This window comes from Pseudophryne corroboree, chromosome 10 (genome assembly GCF_028390025.1).
Source record: "Pseudophryne corroboree isolate aPseCor3 chromosome 10, aPseCor3.hap2, whole genome shotgun sequence".
Taxonomy (NCBI): Eukaryota; Metazoa; Chordata; class Amphibia; order Anura; family Myobatrachidae; genus Pseudophryne; species Pseudophryne corroboree.
Genome location: NC_086453.1, coordinates 245,219,928 through 245,242,338, shown reverse-complemented (window position 1 = coordinate 245,242,338; position 22,411 = coordinate 245,219,928). Strand labels below are relative to the sequence as shown.

At 43.7% G+C, this 22,411-nt stretch overlaps 1 protein-coding gene across 6 annotated transcripts in view; it reads right to left on the bottom strand.

Moving 5' to 3' along the window:
• Positions 1–22,411, bottom strand: part of TTC12 (tetratricopeptide repeat domain 12) — a 344,406-nt gene that overhangs the window by 5,630 nt on the left and 316,365 nt on the right. For all 6 annotated transcript variants that reach the window (XM_063943179.1, XM_063943178.1, XM_063943181.1 and 3 more), the window contains one exon: positions 11,986–12,085. In XM_063943179.1, the coding sequence (XP_063799249.1) occupies positions 11,986–12,085 (100 nt within the window). The remainder of the gene's footprint in view (positions 1–11,985; positions 12,086–22,411) is intronic.

Below are 22,411 nucleotides of genomic sequence, written 5' to 3'. Positions count from 1 at the left end.
GTACATGTGGTAGGGAATATAGAATGTAAGCTCTACTGGGGCAGGGACCGATGTGAATGCCAAAATATTATCTGTAAAAGCGCTGCAGAATATGTGTGCGCTATATAAATAACTGGTAATAAATAATAATAATAATAATAATAATAATAATAATTAATAAATATGCCCCCAGTAGTGCAGTGCCAGATACACATATGTCCTCAGTAGTTCAGTGCCAGATACACATATGCTCCCAATAGTTCCAGATACACATAATGAGCCCAGTAGTTCAGTGTCAGATACACATATGCCCCCAGTAGTTCAGTGCCATATACACGTATGCCCCAATAGTGCCAGATACACATAATGACCAAAGTAGTGCAGTTCCAGATACACATATGCCCCCAATAGTGCAGTGCCAGACACACATATGCTCCCAATAGTACCAGATACACATATGTCCCCAATAGTGCAATGCCAGATACACATATGCCCTCAATAGTGCAGTGCCGGAGATACACATAATCCCCCAATAGTGCCAGATACACATATGCCCCCCAATAGTGCAGTGCCAGATAAACATATGCCCCCACAGTGCCACATACACATATGCCCCCACAGTGCCATATACACATATGGCACCAGTAGTGCAGCTCACCGCCGCCATCTGCCAGGCTCTGCTGCTGCCACTGGTCTCTCTACGCTGGTCCCTGCTGCTGCTGGTCTCCTCATGGTGGTCTCCGCTGCTGCAGCCGCCAGTCTCCTCATGCTGGTCTCCGCTGCTGCTGGTCTCCCAATGCTGGTCTCCGCTGCTGCTGCCACTGGTCTCCCTACGCTGGTCTCCCCTTGCTGGTCTCTGCTGCTGCTACCCCTGATCTCCGCTGCTGCTGCCATTGGTCTCCGCTGGTGCTGTCACTGTGTCTAAGAGGAGGGGGGGGGAGAGCGCAGCGTGCACCTCTCCTGCCCCTCAATCTGGTCTCAAGCAGCGGCTTCGGCCCGCAAGGATGTCAAAACAGGCGCCGGTTCATGAGCCAATCAAAGCTCGCGGTCCGGCAGCCAATCAGGAGCTGCTGCTGCCGGTCTAGGAGATCTGATTCGCTCACAAACCGGCGCTTGATTTGAAAGGGCAGATGGCTGATAGCCGCCCTTAGGAGTCCGGCGCCCAGCGTGGCCGCTCCTAAGGAACATGCCTCGTGCTGGCCCTGCCCGCATGCACAACCCAACACAAATGTAGAAGGAAAACAAAGAACACAGACTCTCACTGTATATAATCTCTGGGACGCCTTTCTGAAACACCCTTCTCTATGGGCTGCAAACACTTAGAGAATAAGCATTAGACGCCCAAAGACATTGGTAATGCCCACACTAAGGCCAGGTACACATCAGAATGCTGTGTATTCCAGCCGGCTGGACACCCGATGCAAGGATCTATCAGTCCAGCATACCCAGAGGTGACCCCCTGATGACTCATGTGAACACGCGATTGAGCACACACACTATGCAATGCAGACGATATTGTTCCAATTTGCCTAAAAAAATTACATATTGTCCATCCAAAATATATCGCCTAATGTGTACCCCACCTTACTTGTGTATTTACTCTGGGAATTTATTTTGCACTTGTTCGGAATTATGAACAATGAAAATCTCCTGACCTTTATTCAGATTACAGACGTTACACATGGATCATTGTAAATTCAAAACTGCTTCACTTTCTGTCTTATGTCATACACATCTACATCCACATTGATTTTCCACCACTCATGCATACCAGCAGCAATTTAATAGGCAGTCTAGATACTTATGTACTAAGCCTTGGAGAGACATAAAATGGACGGTGATAAAATACCAGCCAATCAGCTCCTAGCTGCCATGTTACAGGCTGTGTTTGAAAAATAACAGTTAGGAGTTGGCTGGTTGGTACTTTATCTCCATCCACTTTATCTCTCTCCAGGGTTTAGTACATATTGCCGGGTACACACTAAACGATGTGTGTACCTGGCTGCTGACATTACCAATATTACAATATATCAGTCATGCCGTACACCTGGGGTGAGGAACCTCAGGCCCGCGGGCCGTATAAGGCCCGCAAAGCCACTTGTTCCGGCCCGCTGCTGTGTGTCAGGGAAGGAGAGCGCAGCGTGCGCCTCTCCCGCCCCTTTATGCTCAGTCCGGCGGCGGCGTGTCCCAGCTATCAGGGCAGGGAGGAGAGTGCAGCTATGTATGGTAGCAGCGGCGTGTAGGATCTCAAACCAGCCGCCGGTTTGTGAGCCAATCAGAGATCTCAGACCGCCAGCCAATCAGGAGCCTCCGCTGCCGGTCTGCGAGCTCTGATTGGCTCACGAACCGGCGGCTGGTTTGAGGTCCTACACGCTGCCGCCCGTCATACTGTAGCTGCACTCTCCTCCCTGCCTGGCCCCTGACATCTGGGACACGCCGCCGCCGGACTGATCACTAAGGGCCAGGAGAGGCGCATGCTGCTCTCTCCTTCCCTGACACACACACACAGCAGCAGCAGCAGTGGTAAGCAGCACAGTGGGGTGTGGGGGCATGTGTGGGGTAATATGTATCTGGCAATGTGTATCTGGCACTGTGGGGCAATGCACATCTGGCACTGTGGGGCAATGCGTATCTGGCACTGTGGTGGCATATGTGTATCTGGCACTGCACTATTATGGGCATGTGTGTATCACTAGAGATGAGCGGGTTCGGTTCCTCGGAATCCGAACCCGCCAGAACTTCAGGTTTTTTTACACGGGTCCGAGCGACTCGGATCTTCCCGCCTTGCTCGGTTAACCCGAGCGCGCCCGAACGTCATCATCCCGCTGTCGGATTCTCGCGAGGCTCGGATTCTATCGCGAGACTCGGATTCTATATAAGGAGCCGCGCGTCGCCGCCATTTTCACACGTGCATTGAGATTGATAGGGAGAGGACGTGGCTGGCGTCCTCTCCATTTATAGAGAAGAGAGTGAGACTAGAGTAGAGAGAGACACAGTATATTTACTTTAGTAATTTTGGGGAGCATTAGGAGGAGTACTACTACTTGCTGAAGTGATAGTGTGACTGTATATCTGACTTGTGGGGGAGACAGTGGGGAGCAGTTAGAGTCTGAGAGCAGGAGTACATATTTTAACGTACAGTGCACACTTTTGCTGCCAGAGTGCCACACTGCCATTGTGACCACACTGACCACCAGTATATATTGTGATTGTCTGCTTAGGAGTACTACTTGCAAGTTGCTGATAGTGTGACCAGTGACCTGACCACCAGTTTAATTAATCACCACCAGTTTAATATATATATATATATATATATAATTGTATATAATATATATATAATTGTATACCACCTACCCGTGTTTTTTTTTTTTTTCTTTCTTCTTGATACATACTACTATAGTAGCTTACTGTAGCAGTCTGCGGTGCTGCTGAGCTGACAGTGTCCAGCAGGTCCGTCATCAGTCATTACATAATAAATATATATACCTGTCCGGCTGCAGTACTAGTGTGATATTATATATATATATATATATATATATTAATTTCATCTCATTATCATCCAGTCTATATTAGCAGCAGACACAGTACGGTAGTCCACGGCTGTAGCTACCTCTGTGTCGGCAGTCGCTCGTCCATCCATAATTGTATACCACCTACCCGTGTTTTTTTTTTTTTCTTTCTTCTTGATACATACTACTATAGTAGCTTACTGTAGCAGTCTGCGGTGCTGCTGAGCTGACAGTGTCCAGCAGGTCCGTCATCAGTCATTACATAATAAATATATATACCTGTCCGGCTGCAGTACTAGTGATATTATATATATATATATATATTAATTTCATCTCATTATCATCCAGTCTATATTAGCAGCAGACACAGTACGTTAGTCCACGGCTGTAGCTACCTCTGTGTCGGCAGTCGCTCGTCCATCCATAATTGTATACCACCTACCCGTGTTTTTTTTTTTTTTTCTTTCTTCTTGATACATACTACTATAGTAGCTTACTGTAGCAGTCTGCGGTGCTGCTGAGCTGACAGTGTCCAGCAGGTCCGTCATCAGTCATTACATAATAAATATATATACCTGTCCGGCTGCAGTACTAGTGATATTATATATATATATATTAATTTCATCTCATTATAATCCAGTCTATATTAGCAGCAGACACAGTACGGTAGTCCACGGCTGTAGCTACCTCTGTGTCGGCAGTCGCTCGTCCATCCATAATTGTATACCACCTACCCGTGGTTTTTTTTTTCTTTCTTCTTGATACATACTACTATAGTAGCTTACTGTAGCAGTCTGTGGTGCTGCTGAGCTGACAGTGTCCAGCAGGTCCGTCATCAGTCATTACATAATAAATATATATACCTGTCCGGCTGCAGTACTAGTGATATTATATACATATATATTAATTTCATCTCATTATCATCCAGTCTATATTAGCAGCAGACACAGTACGGTAGTCCACGGCTGTAGCTACCTCTGTGTCGGCAGTCGCTCGTCCATCCATAATTGTATACCACCTACCCGTGTTTTTTTTTTCTTTCTTTCTTCTTGATACATACTACTATAGTAGCTTACTGTAGCAGTCTGCGGTGCTGCTGAGCTGACAGTGTCCAGCAGGTCCGTCATCAGTCATTACATAATAAATATATATACCTGTCCGGCTGCAGTACTAGTGATATTATATATATATATATATTAATTTCATCTCATTATCATCCAGTCTATATTAGCAGCAGACACAGTACGGTAGTCCACGGCTGTAGCTACCTCTGTGTCGGCAGTCGCTCGTCCATCCATAATTGTATACCACCTACCCGTGGTTTTTTTTTTTCTTTCTTCTTGATACATACTACTATAGTAGCTTACTGTAGCAGTCTGCGGTGCTGCTGAGCTGACAGTGTCCAGCAGGTCCGTCATCAGTCATTACATAATAAATATATATACCTGTCCGGCTGCAGTACTAGTGATATTATATATATATATATTAATTTCATCTCATTATCATCCAGTCTATATTAGCCGCAGACACAGTACGGTAGTCCACGGCTGTAGCTACCTCTGTTTCGGCAGTCGCTCGTCCATCCATAATTGTATACCACCTACCCGTGTTTTTTTTTTTTTCTTTCTTCTTGATACATACTACTATAGTAGCTTACTGTAGCAGTCTGCGGTGCTGCTGAGCTGACAGTGTCCAGCAGGTCCGTCATCAGTCATTACATAATAAATATATATACCTGTCCGGCTGCAGTACTAGTGATATTATATATATATATATTAATTTCATCTCATTATCATCCAGTCTATATTAGCAGCAGACACAGTACGGTAGTCCACGGCTGTAGCTACCTCTGTGTCGGCAGTCGCTCGACCATCCATAAGTATACTAGTATCCATCCATCTCCATTGTTTACCTGAGGTGCCTTTTAGTTGTGCCTATTAAAATATGGAGAACAAAAATGTTGAGGTTCCAAAATTAGGGAAAGATCAAGATCCACTTCCACCTCGTGCTGAAGCTGCTGCCACTAGTCATGGTCGAGATGATGAAATGCCAGCAACGACGTCTGCCAAGGCCGATGCCCAATGTCATAGTACAGAGCATTTAAAATCCAAAACACCAAATATCAGTAAAAAAAGGACTCCAAAATCTAAAATAAAATTGTCGGAGGAGAAGCGTAAACTTGCCAATATGCCATTTACCACACGGAGTGGCAAGGAACGGCTGAGGCCCTGGCCTATGTTCATGGCTAGTGGTTCAGCTTCACATAAGGATGGAAGCACTCAGCCTCTCGCTAGAAAAATGAAAAGACTCAAGCTGGCAAAAGCACCGCAAAGAACTGTGCGTTCTTCGAAATCCCAAATCCACAAGGAGAGTCCAATTGTGTCGGTTGCGATGCCTGACCTTCCCAACACTGGACGTGAAGAGCATGCGCCTTCCACCATTTGCACGCCCCCTACAAGTGCTGGAAGGAGCACACGGAGTCCAGTTCCTGATAGTCAGATTGAAGATGTCAGTGTTGAAGTACACCAGGATGAGGAGGATATGGGTGTTGCTGGCGCTGGGGAGGAAATTGACAAGGAGGATTCTGATGGTGAGGTGGTTTGTTTAAGTCAGGCACCCGGGGAGACACCTGTTGTCCGTGGGAGGAATATTGCCGTTGACATGCCTGGTGAAAATACCAAAAAAATCAGCTCTTCGGTGTGGAAGTATTTCAACAGAAATGCGGACAACATTTGTCAAGCCGTGTGTTGCCTTTGTCAAGCTGTAATAAGTAGGGGTAAGGACGTTAACCACCTCGGAACATCCTCCCTTATACGTCACCTGCAGCGCATTCATAATAAGTCAGTGACAAGTTCAAAAACTATGGGCGACAGCGGAAGCAGTCCAATGACCAGTAAATCCCTTCCTCTTGTAACCAAGCTCACGCTAACCACCCCACCAACTCCCTCAGTGTCAATGTCCTCCTTCCCCAGGAATGCCAATAGTCCTGCAGGCCATGTCACTGGCAATTCTGACGAGTCCTCTCCTGCCTGGGATTCCTCCGATGCATCCTTGCGTGTAACGCCTACTGCTGCTGGCGCTGCTGTTGTTGCTGCTGGGAGTCGATGGTCATCCCAGAGGGGAAGTCGTAAGCCCACTTTTACTACTTCCAACAAGCAATTGACTGTCCAACAGTCCTTTGCGAGGAAGATGAAATATCACAGCAGTCATCCTGTTGCAAAGCGGATAACTGAGGCCTTGACAACTATGTTGGTGTTAGACGTGCGTCCGGTATCCGCCGTTAGTTCACAGGGAACTAGACAATTTCTTGAGGTAGTGTGCCCCCGTTACCAAATACCATCTAGGTTCCACTTCTCTAGGCAGGCGATACCGAGAATGTACACGGACGTCAGAAAATGACTCACCAGTGTCCTAAAAAATGCAGTTGTACCCAATGTCCACTTAACCACGGACATGTGGACAAGTGGAGCAGGGCAGGGTCAGGACTATATGACTGTGACAGCCCACTGGGTAGATGTATGGACTCCCGCCGCAAGAACAGCAGCGGCGACACCAGTAGCAGCATCTCGCAAACGCCAACTCTTTCCTAGGCAGGCTACGCTTTGTATCACCGGTTTCCAGAATACGCACACAGCTGAAAACCTCTTACGGCAACTGAGGAAGATCATCGCGGAATGGCTTACCCCAATTGGACTCTCCTGTGGATTTGTGGCATCGGACAACGCCAGCAATATTGTGTGTGCATTAAATCTGGGCAAATTCCAGCACGTCCCATGTTTTGCACATACCTTGAATTTGGTGGTGCAGAATTTTTTAAAAAACGACAGGGGCGTGCAAGAGATGCTGTCGGTGGCCAGAAGAATTGCGGGACACTTTCGGCGTACAGGCACCACGTACAGAAGACTGGAGCACCACCAAAAACGCCTGAACCTGCCCTGCCATCATCTGAAGCAAGAAGTGGTAACGAGGTGGAATTCAACCCTATATATGCTTCAGAGGTTGGAGGAGCAGCAAAAGGCCATTCAAGCCTATACAATTGAGCACGATATAGGAGGTGGAATGTACCTGTCTAAAGCGCAGTGGAGAATGATTTCAACGTTGTGCAAGGTTCTGCAACCTTTTGAACTTGCCACACGTGAAGTCAGTTCAGACACTGCCAGCCTGAGTCAGGTCATTCCCCTCATCAGGCTTTTGCAGAAGAAGCTGGAGGCATTGAAGGAGGAGCTAAAAGGGAGCGATTCCGCTAGGCATGTGGGACTTGTGGATGGAGCCCTTAATTCGCTTAACAAGGATTCCCGGGTGGTCAATCTGTTGAAATCAGAGCACTACATTTTGGCCACCGTGCTCGATCCTAGATTTAAAACCTACCTTGGATCTCTCTTTCCGGCAGACACAAGTCTGCTGGGGTTCAAAGACCTGCTGGTGACAAAATTGTCAAGTCAAGCGGAACGCGACCTGTCAACATCTCCTCCTTCACATTCTCCCGCAACTGGGGGTGCGAGGAAAAGGCTCAGAATTCCGAGCCCACCCGCTGGCGGTGATGCAGGGCAGTCTGGAGCGACTGCTGATGCTGACATCTGGTCCGGACTGAAGGACCTGACAACGATTACGGACATGTCGTCTACTGTCACTGCATATGATTCTCTCACCATTGAAAGAATGGTGGAGGATTATATGAGTGACCGCATCCAAGTAGGCACGTCAGACAGTCCGTACTTATACTGGCAGGAAAAAGAGGCAATTTGGAGGCCCTTGCACAAACTGGCTTTATTCTACCTAAGTTGCCCTCCCACAAGTGTGTACTCCGAAAGAGTGTTTAGTGCCGCCGCTCACCTTGTCAGCAATCGGCGTACGAGGTTACTTCCAGAAAATGTGGAGAAGATGATGTTCATTAAAATGAATTATAATCAATTCCTCCGTGGAGACATTGACCAGCAGCAATTGCCTCCACAAAGTACACAGGGAGCTGAGATGGTGGATTCCAGTGGGGACGAATTGATAATCTGTGAGGAGTGGGATGTACACGGTGATATATCGGAGGATGATGATGAGGTGGACATCTTGCCTCTGTAGAGCCAGTTTGTGCAAGGAGAGATTACTTGCTTCTTTTTCGGTGGGGGTCCAAACCAACCCGTCATTTCAGTCACAGTCGTGTGGCAGACCCTGTCACTGAAATGATGGGTTGGTTAAAGTGTGCATGTCCTGTTTATACAACATAAGGGTGGGTGGGAGGGCCCAAGGACAATTCCATCTTGCACCTCTTTTTTCTTTCATTTTTATTTGCGTCATGTGCTGTTTGGGGAGTGTTTTTTGGAAGGGCCATCCTGCGTGACACTGCAGTGCCACTCCTAGATGGGCCAGGTGTTTGTGTCGGCCACTAGGGTCGCTTAGCTTACTCACACAGCTACCTCATTGCGCCTCTTTTTTTCTTCTTTGCGTCATGTGCTGTTTGGGGAGTGTTTTTTGGAAGGGCCATCCTGCGTGACACTGCAGTGCCACTCCTAGATGGGCCAGGTGTTTGTGTCGGCCACTAGGGTCGCTTAGCTTACTCACACAGCTACCTCATTGCGCCTCTTTTTTTCTTCTTTGCGTCATGTGCTGTTTGGGGAGTGTTTTTTGGAAGGGCCATCCTGCGTGACACTGCAGTGCCACTCCTAGATGGGCCAGGTGTTTGTGTCGGCCACTAGGGTCGCTTAGCTTACTCACAACAGCTACCTCATTGCGCCTCTTTTTTTCTTCTTTGCGTCATGTGCTGTTTGGGGAGTGTTTTTTGGAAGGGCCATCCTGCGTGACACTGCAGTGCCACTCCTAGATGGGCCAGGTGTTTGTGTCGGCCACTAGGGTCGCTTAGCTTACTCACACAGCTACCTCATTGCGCCTCTTTTTTTCTTCTTTGCGTCATGTGCTGTTTGGGGAGTGTTTTTTGGAAGGGCCATCCTGTGTGACACTGCAGTGCCACTCCTAGATGGGCCAGGTGTTTGTGTCGGCCACTAGGGTTGCTTAGCTTACTCACACAGCTACCTCATTGCGCCTCATTTTTCTTCTTTGCGTCATGTGCTGTTTGGGGAGTGTTTTTTGGAAGGGCCATCCTGCGTGACACTGCAGTGCCACTCCTAGATGGGCCAGGTGTTTGTGTCGGCCACTAGGGTCGCTTAGCTTACTCACACAGCTACCTCATTGCGCCTCTTTTTTTCTTCTTTGCGTCATGTGCTGTTTGGGGAGTGTTTTTTGGAAGGGCCATCCTGCGTGACACTGCAGTGCCACTCCTAGATGGGCCAGGTGTTTGTGTCGGCCACTAGGGTCGCTTACCTTACTCACACAGCTACCTCATTGCACCTCTTTTTTTCTTCTTTGCGTCATGTGCTGTTTGGGGAGTGTTTTTTGGAAGGGCCATCCTGCGTGACACTGCAGTGCCACTCCTAGATGGGCCAGGTGTTTGTGTCGGCCACTAGGGTCGCTTAGCTTACTCACACAGCTACCTCATTGCGCCTCTTTTTTTCTTTGCGTCATGTGCTGTTTGGGGAATGTTTTTTGGAAGGGCCATCCTGCGTGACACTGCAGTGCCACTCCTAGATGGGCCAGGTGTTTGTGTCGGCCACTAGGGTCGCTTAGCTTAGTCATCCAGTGACCTCGGTGCAAATTTTAGGACTAAAAATAATATTGTGAGGTGTGAGGTATTCAGAATAGACTGAAAATGAGTGGAAATTATGGTTTTTGAGGTTAATAATACTTTGGGGTCAAAATGACCCCCAAATTCTATGATTTAAGCTGTTTTTTAGTGTTTTTTGAAAAAAACACCCGAATCCAGAACACACCCGAATCCGACAAAAAAAATTCGGTGAGGTTTTGCCAAAACGCGGTCGAACCCAAAACACGGCCGTGGAACCGAACCCAAAACCAAAACACAAAACCCGAAAAATTTCAAGTGCACATCTCTATGTATCACGTCCCATTTTAATTGGCCACACCGATTTTTTGGCGCGCGCACACAGTACCACTAAGGGGCATATCTACTGGGAAAATATCTACTGGGGCATAACTACTGGGGGGCAGGCAGGCTACTTTTTAGGTTGAAAATTTTTGTATGGGCCCACGAAGGATTTTATAAATATCCAAATGGCCCTTGCAACGTGCAATGTATTATGTGATCATGTGATATAACGTTCACGGTCACATTCCCCTGCATCTGGTCATTGCCAGGATCGTCCCCATGAATGTGCAGCATGCTCGCTGGACGGCCTGGCAAACGACCTGCAGGAGAGAGCGATTGCTGGTACACACTAGACACTGTGCTGTGATTTGACGGTCCAATATGCCAGATCGGATGACATTCATCATGGAACATTAGAGGTCAGGGGATATTCAATTACCAGCAGCGCCTGCCGGTGTAAAAGTATTGCTGAGGGGGCTATCTTATTAGCCCCGATAAGCCGGCGTGTGTCGCGGCTTTACAGGGATTTGTTTCACCTGCCTCCAGCAGGCGAAGCAAAATCCCCAATAACAGCGGAGGCTGTTTCTACAGAAAATACACAGGTTTCGGTAAAACTGTGTGTTTTCAGGTGAAAAAGGTGTTTTTTCCGGGTGAAAAAAAAATCGATGAAGCGTCGGGAAATATCACTCGAAGCTTCATCGGCAGGATTTGAATATCTCCCACAGTATGAAGCGTAGTGTAGTCCTCATTGATTTGTCTTAGTAAACCTTATGGTTTTTTTTTAATGAGACAACTAATGTTCATAATGCTAATTGTCTAATAAGTGCACTACTTCTGTGTGTATTAGCTGTGGCTCAGAGCTCACTACCTGGGGAAACAGGCAGCAAGCTTGTTGTGAGACACTTGTATTTTACGAAGTATAAGTGCTGTGCATATGCCCATGTTTGTGGTCAGGGCATTAGGTCCCCCAACTCAGAAAGATGGAATCTATTATGTTTACTTAGTGCCCAGGTTGGCTAGGATTTATTTTTACGTTTGGTTTTATACTGCACAATAAAACTAGCCATGGCAAGATTGCATGAGAACCCTGGACTTGTGTGCTGTTTTCCAAACCTCTGTGAGTTTGGAGGCACCCATCTACCCTACCACAATCTTCTTAATATCTATATATATATACAGTATATACCATATATGAGATGCAGGTAATATACAGGCTGTCAGGATCCCGCCGTTCAGGAGACCGATGCAGGAATCCAGACAGTCGGTGAAATGCCGCCGACTGAAATCCTAATAAACGTTGAGTATTCCCACTCGGTTGGTGGATCCATGCCGCCAACTGAGTGGGAATATAACCTGTGGTGGGCAAGGCAACCCACCGGGCCCAAGGCGTGGCGAGCACAGTGAGCCTGTGTGGGGACTCGCTGCCGGGATGCCACTGTTGGTATAGTGACAGCCGGCATCCCGTCAGCCAGTAAATCACATGTATTCCAAGGGATATATATATATATATCATATACTGCATACGCAAACATGCACATTTTAACATGTACTCCTGGTACCACTTACTTTTATCATACTTTACAACATCACTCTGTGCCTGGGGATCTTGTTTGGTACACACAGCAAGCACCTTTACAGCATAGGATGATGTCCGCTGTCCACCTGCCTATATGGATGAAACAAAAGTACTGTAGTGTAAAACAAAACAAAATGTAACAGTAAATAAAAAACCAAAGAGCTAACGGAAGTAATTGTGACCAGACACATGCACAGCCTCACACGTATGACCAAACAATTGAATTGCAAAATAAAACATTGAGCACAATCACTTCTCTGTTAACTGTTAAAGTTGTTCTGGCAATGAAAACCCATATTGGGATTAACCACGGGAAGACAAATGTGCAAAAAAGGGTTTTGGTGGATTATACAAAACAACCTGTGCTTATGAGATTACGCCAAGCATTATAACATACTGTAGGTTTCCTTGGTACCAAGTTTTCCAGAGAACCTATATACAGTAGCCTTGATTGTATGAACATCTATTCATAAAACTCATGTATTACCGTAATAAAAGAGACTTGTCACAATGAATTTACATACTATAAATTGTTTTTTTTCTAATCACCCACGACCCACCCCCACATAAACGTAAATATGAAAAGAAGAAGTCACAATACACAAAGGCATTTCTATGTGCAAACAACATGTAAATAACATACCAGAACAAAATGATGGAAAAGGGCTAAAAAAGAACGTTTTCAAATTTCCAATAATCACATAAAATCATTTATATATAACATAACAATAGTACACAGCTTACTGTTATTTACTGAGAACTAGGCTATAAATAATATAAAAACCTACACTGTGCTTTATTTCTTAATATAGTCACATAACTACCTTGTAGTGCCAATTACCCGTATCATTTAAAATAGTCATATCTTATGAGCACCATTTTACACAGTAAGAGAATAAAGAGATATTTGCTCAGGAACCACCTGGAACCTATGACCTATGATTAGACCTCTTATTTCAGCAATGGATTAAGGTTCTAAAAAGCCAGAGTACCTAGTACAGGTTGAGTATCTCTTATCCAAAATGCTTGGGACCAGAAGTATTTTGGATATGGGATTTTTCCGTATTTTGGAATAATTGCATACCATAATGAGATATTATGGCGAAGGGACCCAAGTCTAAGAACAGAATGCATTTGTGTTTCATATACACCTTATATACACAGCCTGAAGGTTATTTTAGCCAATATTTTTTATAACTTTGTGCATTAAACAAAGTGTGTCTACATTCACACAATTCATTTGTGTCATATACACCTTATACACACAGCCTGAAGGTCTTATAATACAATATTTTTAATAACTGTGTATTACACAAAGTTTGTGTACATTGAGCTATCAGAAAACAAAGGTTTCGCTATCTCACACTCACTCAAAAAATTCCATATTTCGGAATATTCCGTATTTCGGAATATTTGGATATGGGATACTCAACCTGTATTCTAGAAACCCTTATTTTAGGTATATAAAATATCCTAAACCTAATTTAGAAATATCATCACACAGAAAAACGTAGCCCTAACCTTAGCTTAAGTCCAAAATCTAAAGTTCTAAGTATCCCTTTACTGTTATTCACAGATTACCATTTTAGCAATATACTCTGATTAGGGTGAGCGTTGGGCAATTTTTTGTGTTTTGTGTTTTGGATTTTGATCTGGATCTCCTTCGTGTTTTGGATCTGTATTGGTTTTGCCAAAATCGCCCTTGCGCGTCTTGGTTTGGATCTGTATTAACCTCAATAACATTAATTTCCACTCATTTCCAGTATATTCCGAACACCTCACAGCTCACAATATTGTTTTTATCCAGTTTAGGCCAAAAGGTTGCACCGAGGCAGCTGAATGACTAAGGCCCTCATTCCGAGTTGTTCGCTCGTTGCCGATTTTCGCTATATTGCGATTAGTCGCTTACTGCGCATGCGCAAGGTTCGCAGAGCGCATGCTCTTAGTTATTTTACACAAAAGTTAGGTATTTTACTCACGGCATAACAAGGATTTTTCATCGTTCTGGTGATCGTACTGTGATTGACAGGAAATGGGTGTTTCTAGGCGGAAACTGGCCGTTTTCTGGGCTTGTGCGAAAAAACACTGGCGTTGCTGGGAAAAACGCGGGAGTGTCTGAAGAAACGTGAGAGTGTCTGGGCGAACGCTGGGTGTGTTTGTGACGTCAAACCAGGAACAAAACGGCCTGAGCTGATCGCAATCTGTGAGTAGGTCTGGAGCTACTCAGAAACTGCTAAGAAATTTCTATTCGCAATTCTGCGAATCTTTCGTTCGCAATTCTGCTAAGCTAAGATACACTCCCAGAGGGCGGCGGCTTAGCGTGTGCAATGCTGCTAAAAGCAGCTAGCGAGCGAACAACTCGGAATGAGGGCCTAAGCTAAGTGACAGCAGTGGGCAGCAAGCACGCGGCAGTTAACAATATATTTTTAAATAAAACAGAAAAAGTCGAGATCAAGCGCTCAGTGCAGTTCCATATATATATATACTTAAAGTTCATAAATGTCCGTGTAGGAAATTCAACTTCGTAGGTCAATCTTGCTGCTGAAATGTAGATCCGAACTTCTGCTTCACGGATTGGCTCAGGAAAATATACAATGAAAGCAGAAATAACAGATCATAGTGCAGTATGTCCTTATATAATACAAGGTTGATGTTATATCTGGTAACAGTAGGTTTTCTGTGTGATAAATGGCATACCCCACTCACAAGAGAAATGGTATAACTCCGCTCATAAAGGTATCTTTATCTCTATCATACACACGGACCGTGACAAAGAATGCGTACCATTACTCACTCAGGAATTGGCGCAGATCCTCATGTAACGGTATCTTTTCTCGTTGCTCCGTAAAATAAAATGTACTGGTGGCAGTGAATTATAATAAAAACACTTTATTATTAAAAATACAGGGGACCACACATGGCTCAAGGGTGGAACATGTGATAACTGGTGGGCCGTCGGCCGAAAACGGCAACTGCCAGCTAGCTGTGAAAACACAAAATTCCAGCCTCAAGAGGAGAAATGTGCATAAATCCTCCTGTATGATCTATTCCAACGCGTTTCTACCCTATGAATGGGTCTTTTTCAAGGAAGAAGATTGCTCAATTGCTGAGTCTATTTAAATAAGACAACAGGAAGTGATGTTTAGTAGAGCCAATTTAGTAACCAAGTGGGTTGCCTAGGTAACGTGTCTCCACGTGTACCCAGAAGCCCATGCGGTAATTCAATGAGCCGTAACGGCGTCCGTGTTCATAAAAGAACACTTCCGCCCAGCATAATCGTCACCATGGTTACAAATCGAGTCCGCGGACTTCCGCCCGCCCACAACATGTATGGACAGGGCCCTAGGTTGACGGACTTCCGCCCATCAGTTACACGGACTTCCGCCCGCATTCCACAGGTCAAAGTGGAGAGCTATGCTGACGGACTTCCGCCCTCCAAGCACCGTACTTACAGGCTTCCGCCCTCCAAGCACCGTACTTACAGGCTTCCGCCCTAAGCCCGATCTAACGACACTTAATTGTTAAACATGTTACTATAGTAACAAGTCACCATGGTAACGAGTCAAAAACGAAAACTTCACTATGTGGCCTAACGTTACTTCTAGTCCTTGTTACAATGATAAATATTATCACTGCAAAAAGAAAAATTGAAATTTACAAATAAAATAAACCCACTTGAAGCTGAAGTTATGTGATAGAATTACACAATACAAATCACGATATAAAACGTATAAAAACCACCTTAATTCAAAATCATGGTTCAAACCATGTGGGGCTAATGTTTGCAAATTGAAAATCCATTTCATCTCACTTTTGGCTAATCTTTTGTCCCTATCGTTACTACGCCATGAATCTTTAGATAACTCTATGCCCCAGAAGGAAACAATATGATCCGTAGAGCAATTGTGAACCTCCTTAAAGTGAAGAGAGAAAGGATGTGTAACAAGTCCCTTACGTATATTACGAACGTGTTCTGCCCACCGAATTTTTAACACTCTACTCGTCTTACCTATATAAAGTTTTTTACATGAGCATTGTATTACGTAAATAGCATATTTGCTATTACAGGTTATAAATTGTTGTATTTTGAATTCCTTCTCATTCCAGACGAAGGAATCCAATTTCCTTATTTTAGAGGGACAACTCTTACACATGCTGCAGTCCCCGCACCTATGAAAGCCTTGATTTCTTATAGTGCCGCCTAATGGTTTTTCTATATACGCACTCGCTGTCAATTTATCCTTCAGGTTAGGTGCTCTTGTGTAAATAAACTTGGGTTTCTCCGGCAAGATGGAAACCAGAACCGGGTCCCTTTTGAGGAGATGCCAGTTCTTCTTGAACACCCTTTCAATCTGTTTATGATAACCGTTATACTGTGTAATAAAGGCTATTTTCTGTTGTTGTATATCTTGTTTAGGTTCTTTGCTTTTGGTACTCAACAAGGTTTCCCTATCAATCTCAGAGATTTTTTCTATGGATTCCTGTAAAGGAAGGGACTTATAACCTTTCTGAATAAATTTCTTTTTCATGGTTTGTGCCTCTATAAAATACTTTTGATTCTCTGAGCAGTTGCGTCTCAGACGGGTGAACTGACCTTCTGGTACGTTCTTAAGCCACTGAGGTAAGTGATTACTCTTTGTACTAATATACGTATTAGAATCTGTTGGCTTAATATAAACCGTAGATTCAATTCGATTATCCGTGATGTATAAATTCAGATCCAAAAAATTAACCTTAGTGTTGCTCCAATTAAAGGTCAAATTAATGCCTAAATCGTTACTGTTCAGATAGAGACAAAACTCGCCAAGGGTATTCACATCCCCCTTCCATATAAACAGGACATCGTCTATATATCGCCACCACTGGACCAGGCTCGACCCCCAACCATGACCACCCCATACTGAGGCATCTTCCCATCTGGACATGAAAAGATTGGCATAGCTGGGGGCGAACCTGGTCCCCATGGCGGTCCCGACCTCCTGATTATAATATTCTCCATCAAAATTAAAATAATTATTGCATAAAATAAAAGAGATACCTTTAAGAATAAAATCACCAAGATCTTTAACTTGAGTGATCACGTACTGGATGATGATGAAATTTCAGTGTTAAAGAAAGGCTTAAAATTTTGTCCGTCAAATGAAATCAATTTTTTTTAATTTATATATTGATATTCAAAAGTTTGTGCGCAAACTATCCCTAAAAAAGTTTTTTGCAACAAATAATATGCAAACGGAGCAGACCAATAAAAATACTCAGTTTAAAAAACCATCCCATTTCAACCCCAGTCATGTCAAAGGCTGTTTTGTGGATGCATTCCACAGAATAGTCAATGAAGAGTTAAAAGCTCTACAGGGTAACGTCCCAGCTCACAGACATAATCTTTCTAAAAATGAACGAGATGCTGTGGAGAGACTTAAGAAAAATGAGTCTATTATAATTAAACCTGCTGACAAGGGGGGGGGGGTTGTGGTAATGAGTAGGTCCATGTATGTAAAAGAGGCAATGCGCCAACTAAAGGATGGCGTTACATACAAGAAATTAAGAGCAGACCCTTCAGTTAAAGTTTTGAATGGGCTAAGAGATCTTATTAAGGAATATTCTGAAAATGGGACACTTGATAAATGCACCTCATAGTTTTTAGTGAATGAGGAATATACAGTACCGGTCTTGTACCTGCTGCCAAAGGTCCATAAGGATGAACAGCATCCCCCAGGCCGCCCTATAGTGGCTGGCACTAATTCCATCACTGCGAATATGTCACACTACATAGACTTTCAGTTGCAGCCTTTTGTATTGGAGGGCCGCTCACATCTCAAAGATACACGAGATGTTTTGAATAAACTGAAAGAAGTGAAATGGGAGAGTGATATGTGGCTGGTTACAGGTGATGTTACATCCCTGTATATGGTTATTAAACATGTCGATGGATTAAAGGCAGTCAAACAGACCCTTATAACAGCAGATATGCAAGATAATCTCCGGGATTTTATTCTTAAAGGTATCTCTTTTATTTTATGCAATAATTATTTTAATTTTGATGGAGAATATTATAATCAGGAGGTCGGGACCGCCATGGGGACCAGGTTCGCCCCCAGCTATGCCAATCTTTTCATGTCCAGATGGGAAGATGCCTCAGTATGGGGTGGTCATGGTTGGGGGTCGAGCCTGGTCCAGTGGTGGCGGTATATAGACGATGTCCTGTTTATATGGAAGGGGGATGTGAATACCCTTGGCGAGTTTTGTCTCTATCTGAACAGTAACGATTTAGGCATTAATTTGACCTTTAATTGGAGCAACACTAAGGTTAATTTTTTGGATCTGAATTTATACATCACGGATAATCGAATTGAATCTACGGTTTATATTAAGCCAACAGATTCTAATACGTATATTAGTACAAAGAGTAATCACTTACCTCAGTGGCTTAAGAACGTACCAGAAGGTCAGTTCACCCGTCTGAGACGCAACTGCTCAGAGAATCAAAAGTATTTTATAGAGGCACAAACCATGAAAAAGAAATTTATTCAGAAAGGTTATAAGTCCCTTCCTTTACAGGAATCCATAGAAAAAATCTCTGAGATTGATAGGGAAACCTTGTTGAGTACCAAAAGCAAAGAACCTAAACAAGATATACAACAACAGAAAATAGCCTTTATTACACAGTATAACGGTTATCATAAACAGATTGAAAGGGTGTTCAAGAAGAACTGGCATCTCCTCAAAAGGGACCCGGTTCTGGTTTCCATCTTGCCGGAGAAACCCAAGTTTATTTACACAAGAGCACCTAACCTGAAGGATAAATTGACAGCGAGTGCGTATATAGAAAAACCATTAGGCGGCACTATAAGAAATCAAGGCTTTCATAGGTGCGGGGACTGCAGCATGTGTAAGAGTTGTCCCTCTAAAATAAGGAAATTGGATTCCTTCGTCTGGAATGAGAAGGAATTCAAAATACAACAATTTATAACCTGTAATAGCAAATATGCTATTTACGTAATACAATGCTCATGTAAAAAACTTTATATAGGTAAGACGAGTAGAGTGTTAAAAATTCGGTGGGCAGAACACGTTCGTAATATACGTAAGGGACTTGTTACACATCCTTTCTCTCTTCACTTTAAGGAGGTTCACAATTGCTCTACGGATCATATTGTTTCCTTCTGGGGCATAGAGTTATCTAAAGATTCATGGCGTAGTAACGATAGGGACAAAAGATTAGCCAAAAGTGAGATGAAATGGATTTTCAATTTGCAAACATTAGCCCCACATGGTTTGAACCATGATTTTGAATTAAGGTGGTTTTTATAAGTTTTATATCGTGATTTGTATTGTGTAATTCTATCACATAACTTCAGCTTCAAGTGGGTTTATTTTATTTGTAAATTTCAATTTTCCTTTTTGCAGTGATAATATTTATCATTGTAACAAGGACTAGAAGTAACGTTAGGCCACATAGTGAAGTTTTCGTTTTTGACTCGTTACCATGGTGACTTGTTACTATAGTAACATGTTTAACAATTAAGTGTCGTTAGATCGGGCTTAGGGCGGAAGCCTGTAAGTACGGTGCTTGGAGGGCGGAAGCCTGTAAGTACGGTGCTTGGAGGGCGGAAGTCCGTCAGCATAGCTCTCCACTTTGACCTGTGGAATGCGGGCGGAAGTCCGTGTAACTGATGGGCGGAAGTCCGTCAACCTAGGGCCCTGTCCATACATGTTGTGGGCGGGCGGAAGTCCGCGGACTCGATTTGTAACCATGGTGACGATTATGCTGGGCGGAAGTGTTCTTTTATGAACACGGACGCCGTTACGGCTCATTGAATTACCGCATGGGCTTCTGGGTACACGTGGAGACACGTTACCTAGGCAACCCACTTGGTTACTAAATTGGCTCTACTAAACATCACTTCCTGTTGTCTTATTTAAATAGACTCAGCAATTGAGCAATCTTCTTCCTTGAAAAAGACCCATTCATAGGGTAGAAACGCGTTGGAATAGATCATACAGGAGGATTTATGCACATTTCTCCTCTTGAGGCTGGAATTTTGTGTTTTCACAGCTAGCTGGCAGTTGCCGTTTTCGGCCGACGGCCCACCAGTTATCACATGTTCCACCCTTGAGCCATGTGTGGTCCCCTGTATTTTTAATAATAAAGTGTTTTTATTATAATTCACTGCCACCAGTACATTTTATTTTACGGAGCAACGAGAAAAGATACCGTTACATGAGGATCTGCGCCAATTCCTGAATGAGTAATGGTACGCATTCTTTGTCACGGTCCGTGTGTATGATAGAGATAAAGATACCTTTATGAGCGGAGTTATACCATTTCTCTTGTGAGTGGGGTACGCCATTTATCGCACAGAAAACCTACTGTTACCAGATATAACATCAACCTTGTATTATATAAGGACATACTGCACTATGATCTGTTATTTCTGCTTTCATTGTATATTTTCCTGAGCCAATCCGTGAAGCAGAAGTTCGGATCTACATTTCAGCAGCAAGATTGACCTACGAAGTTGAATTTCCTACACGGACATTTATGAACTTTAAGTATATATATATTGAACTGCACTGAGCGCTTGATCTCGACTTTTTCTGTTTTATGTGTCTTTTTATGTGGGTGAGGTGGTCCACTTTTTGTCGTGTTAGCTGCAGAAGTGTTATTGCGCCTTGGGTCTCTGATTATTTTTCTTTTTGAATATATTTTTAAATGCTGTAATCATCTGTTAAAATTATTTTAAAATTAGGATCAAGTTCTTCTGTTCTGCAAAGATATCTTTGACATGCAGAAGGTTAGTTATATTAATTTAATTTAAATTTAGTTAATTTATAATTATTATTAGTAATTTTAATTTTAATTAATCACAATGTGGTGATAAAAAGAATTATGAAAATAGGACAATAAGTTATAACATAAGAATATGAGCTACGGACACAGCATCCTGAAACACACAGAGCATGCCTGGAGGTATACTTAGAGGATACAGCATAAAATATATAAAACAAAATGACAGAACACCCCTAGATTGACTGAGCAGCTGCAGTCCCTGGATGCATACTGGGATGACACAGCACAAAATATTAATTTGAATAAAAATATATATATTATTTTTTATATCACTCACTGCAGTTACAGTGTCACACAAATTAGTCAAAATATATGTTAATTTTTATATCACACACCGGCAGTTACAGTGTCCAACAAATGTGTCAGAAATATATATTATTACTAGTGACGAGCGGGTTCGGATCATCGGGATCCGAACCCGCCCGAACTTCACCTTTTTTTGCACGGGTCCGAGCAACTCGGATCCTCCCGCCTTGCTCGGTTAACCCGAGCGCGCCCGAACGTCATCATCCCGCGGTCGGATTCTCGCTAGATTCGTATTCTATATAAGGAGCCGCGCGTCGCCGTCATTTTTCACTCGTGCATTGGAGATGATCGTGAGAGGACGTGGCTGGCGTCTTCTCAGTTTCTATGTTCAGTAGGCTGCAAATTGTGCTGCAAATATCTGTGCTCAGTGTGCTGCAAATATCTGTGCTCAGTGTGCTGCAAGTGCAAATATCTACGTTCTCTGCCTGAAAAACGCTCCATATCTGACTGTGCTCAGTGTGCTGCAAATATCTGTGCTCAGTGTGCTAATTGCTTTATTGTGGGGACTGGGGACCAGCAGTATTATATAGTAGGAGGACAGTGCAGAGTTTTGCTGACTAGTGACCAGTGACCACCAGTATTATACGTTCTCTGCCTGAAAAACGCTCCATATTTGTGCTGCATTGTAGTATATATATATATATATACTAGTAGGAGGACAGTGCAGAATTTTGATGACCACCAGTATAACTATATATATAGCAGTACGGTACAGTAGACCACTGCTCTACCTACTTCTGTGTCGTCAAGTATACTATCCATCCATACCTGTGGTGCATTTCAGTTTTGCACAGTTTGCTGACCACCAGTATATACTATATAGCAGTACGGTACAGAAGGCCACTGCTCTACCTACCTCTGTGTCGTCAAGTATACTATCCATCCATACCTGTGGTGCATTTCAGTTTTGCACAGTTTGCTGACCACCAGTATAACTATATATATATAGCAGTACGGTACAGTAGTCCACTGCTCTACCTACCTCTGTGTCGTCAAGTATACTATCCATCCATACCTGTGGTGCATTTCAGTTTTGCACAGTTTGCTGACAACCAGTATATACTATATAGCAGTACGGTACAGAAGGCCACTGCTCTACCTACCTCTGTGTCGTCAAGTATACTATCCATCCATACCTGTGGTGCATTTCATTTGTGCGCAGTATATATAGTAGTAGGCCATTGCTATTGATATATTACTGGCATATAATTCCACACATTAAAAAATGGAGAACAAAAATGTGGAGGGTAAAATAGGGA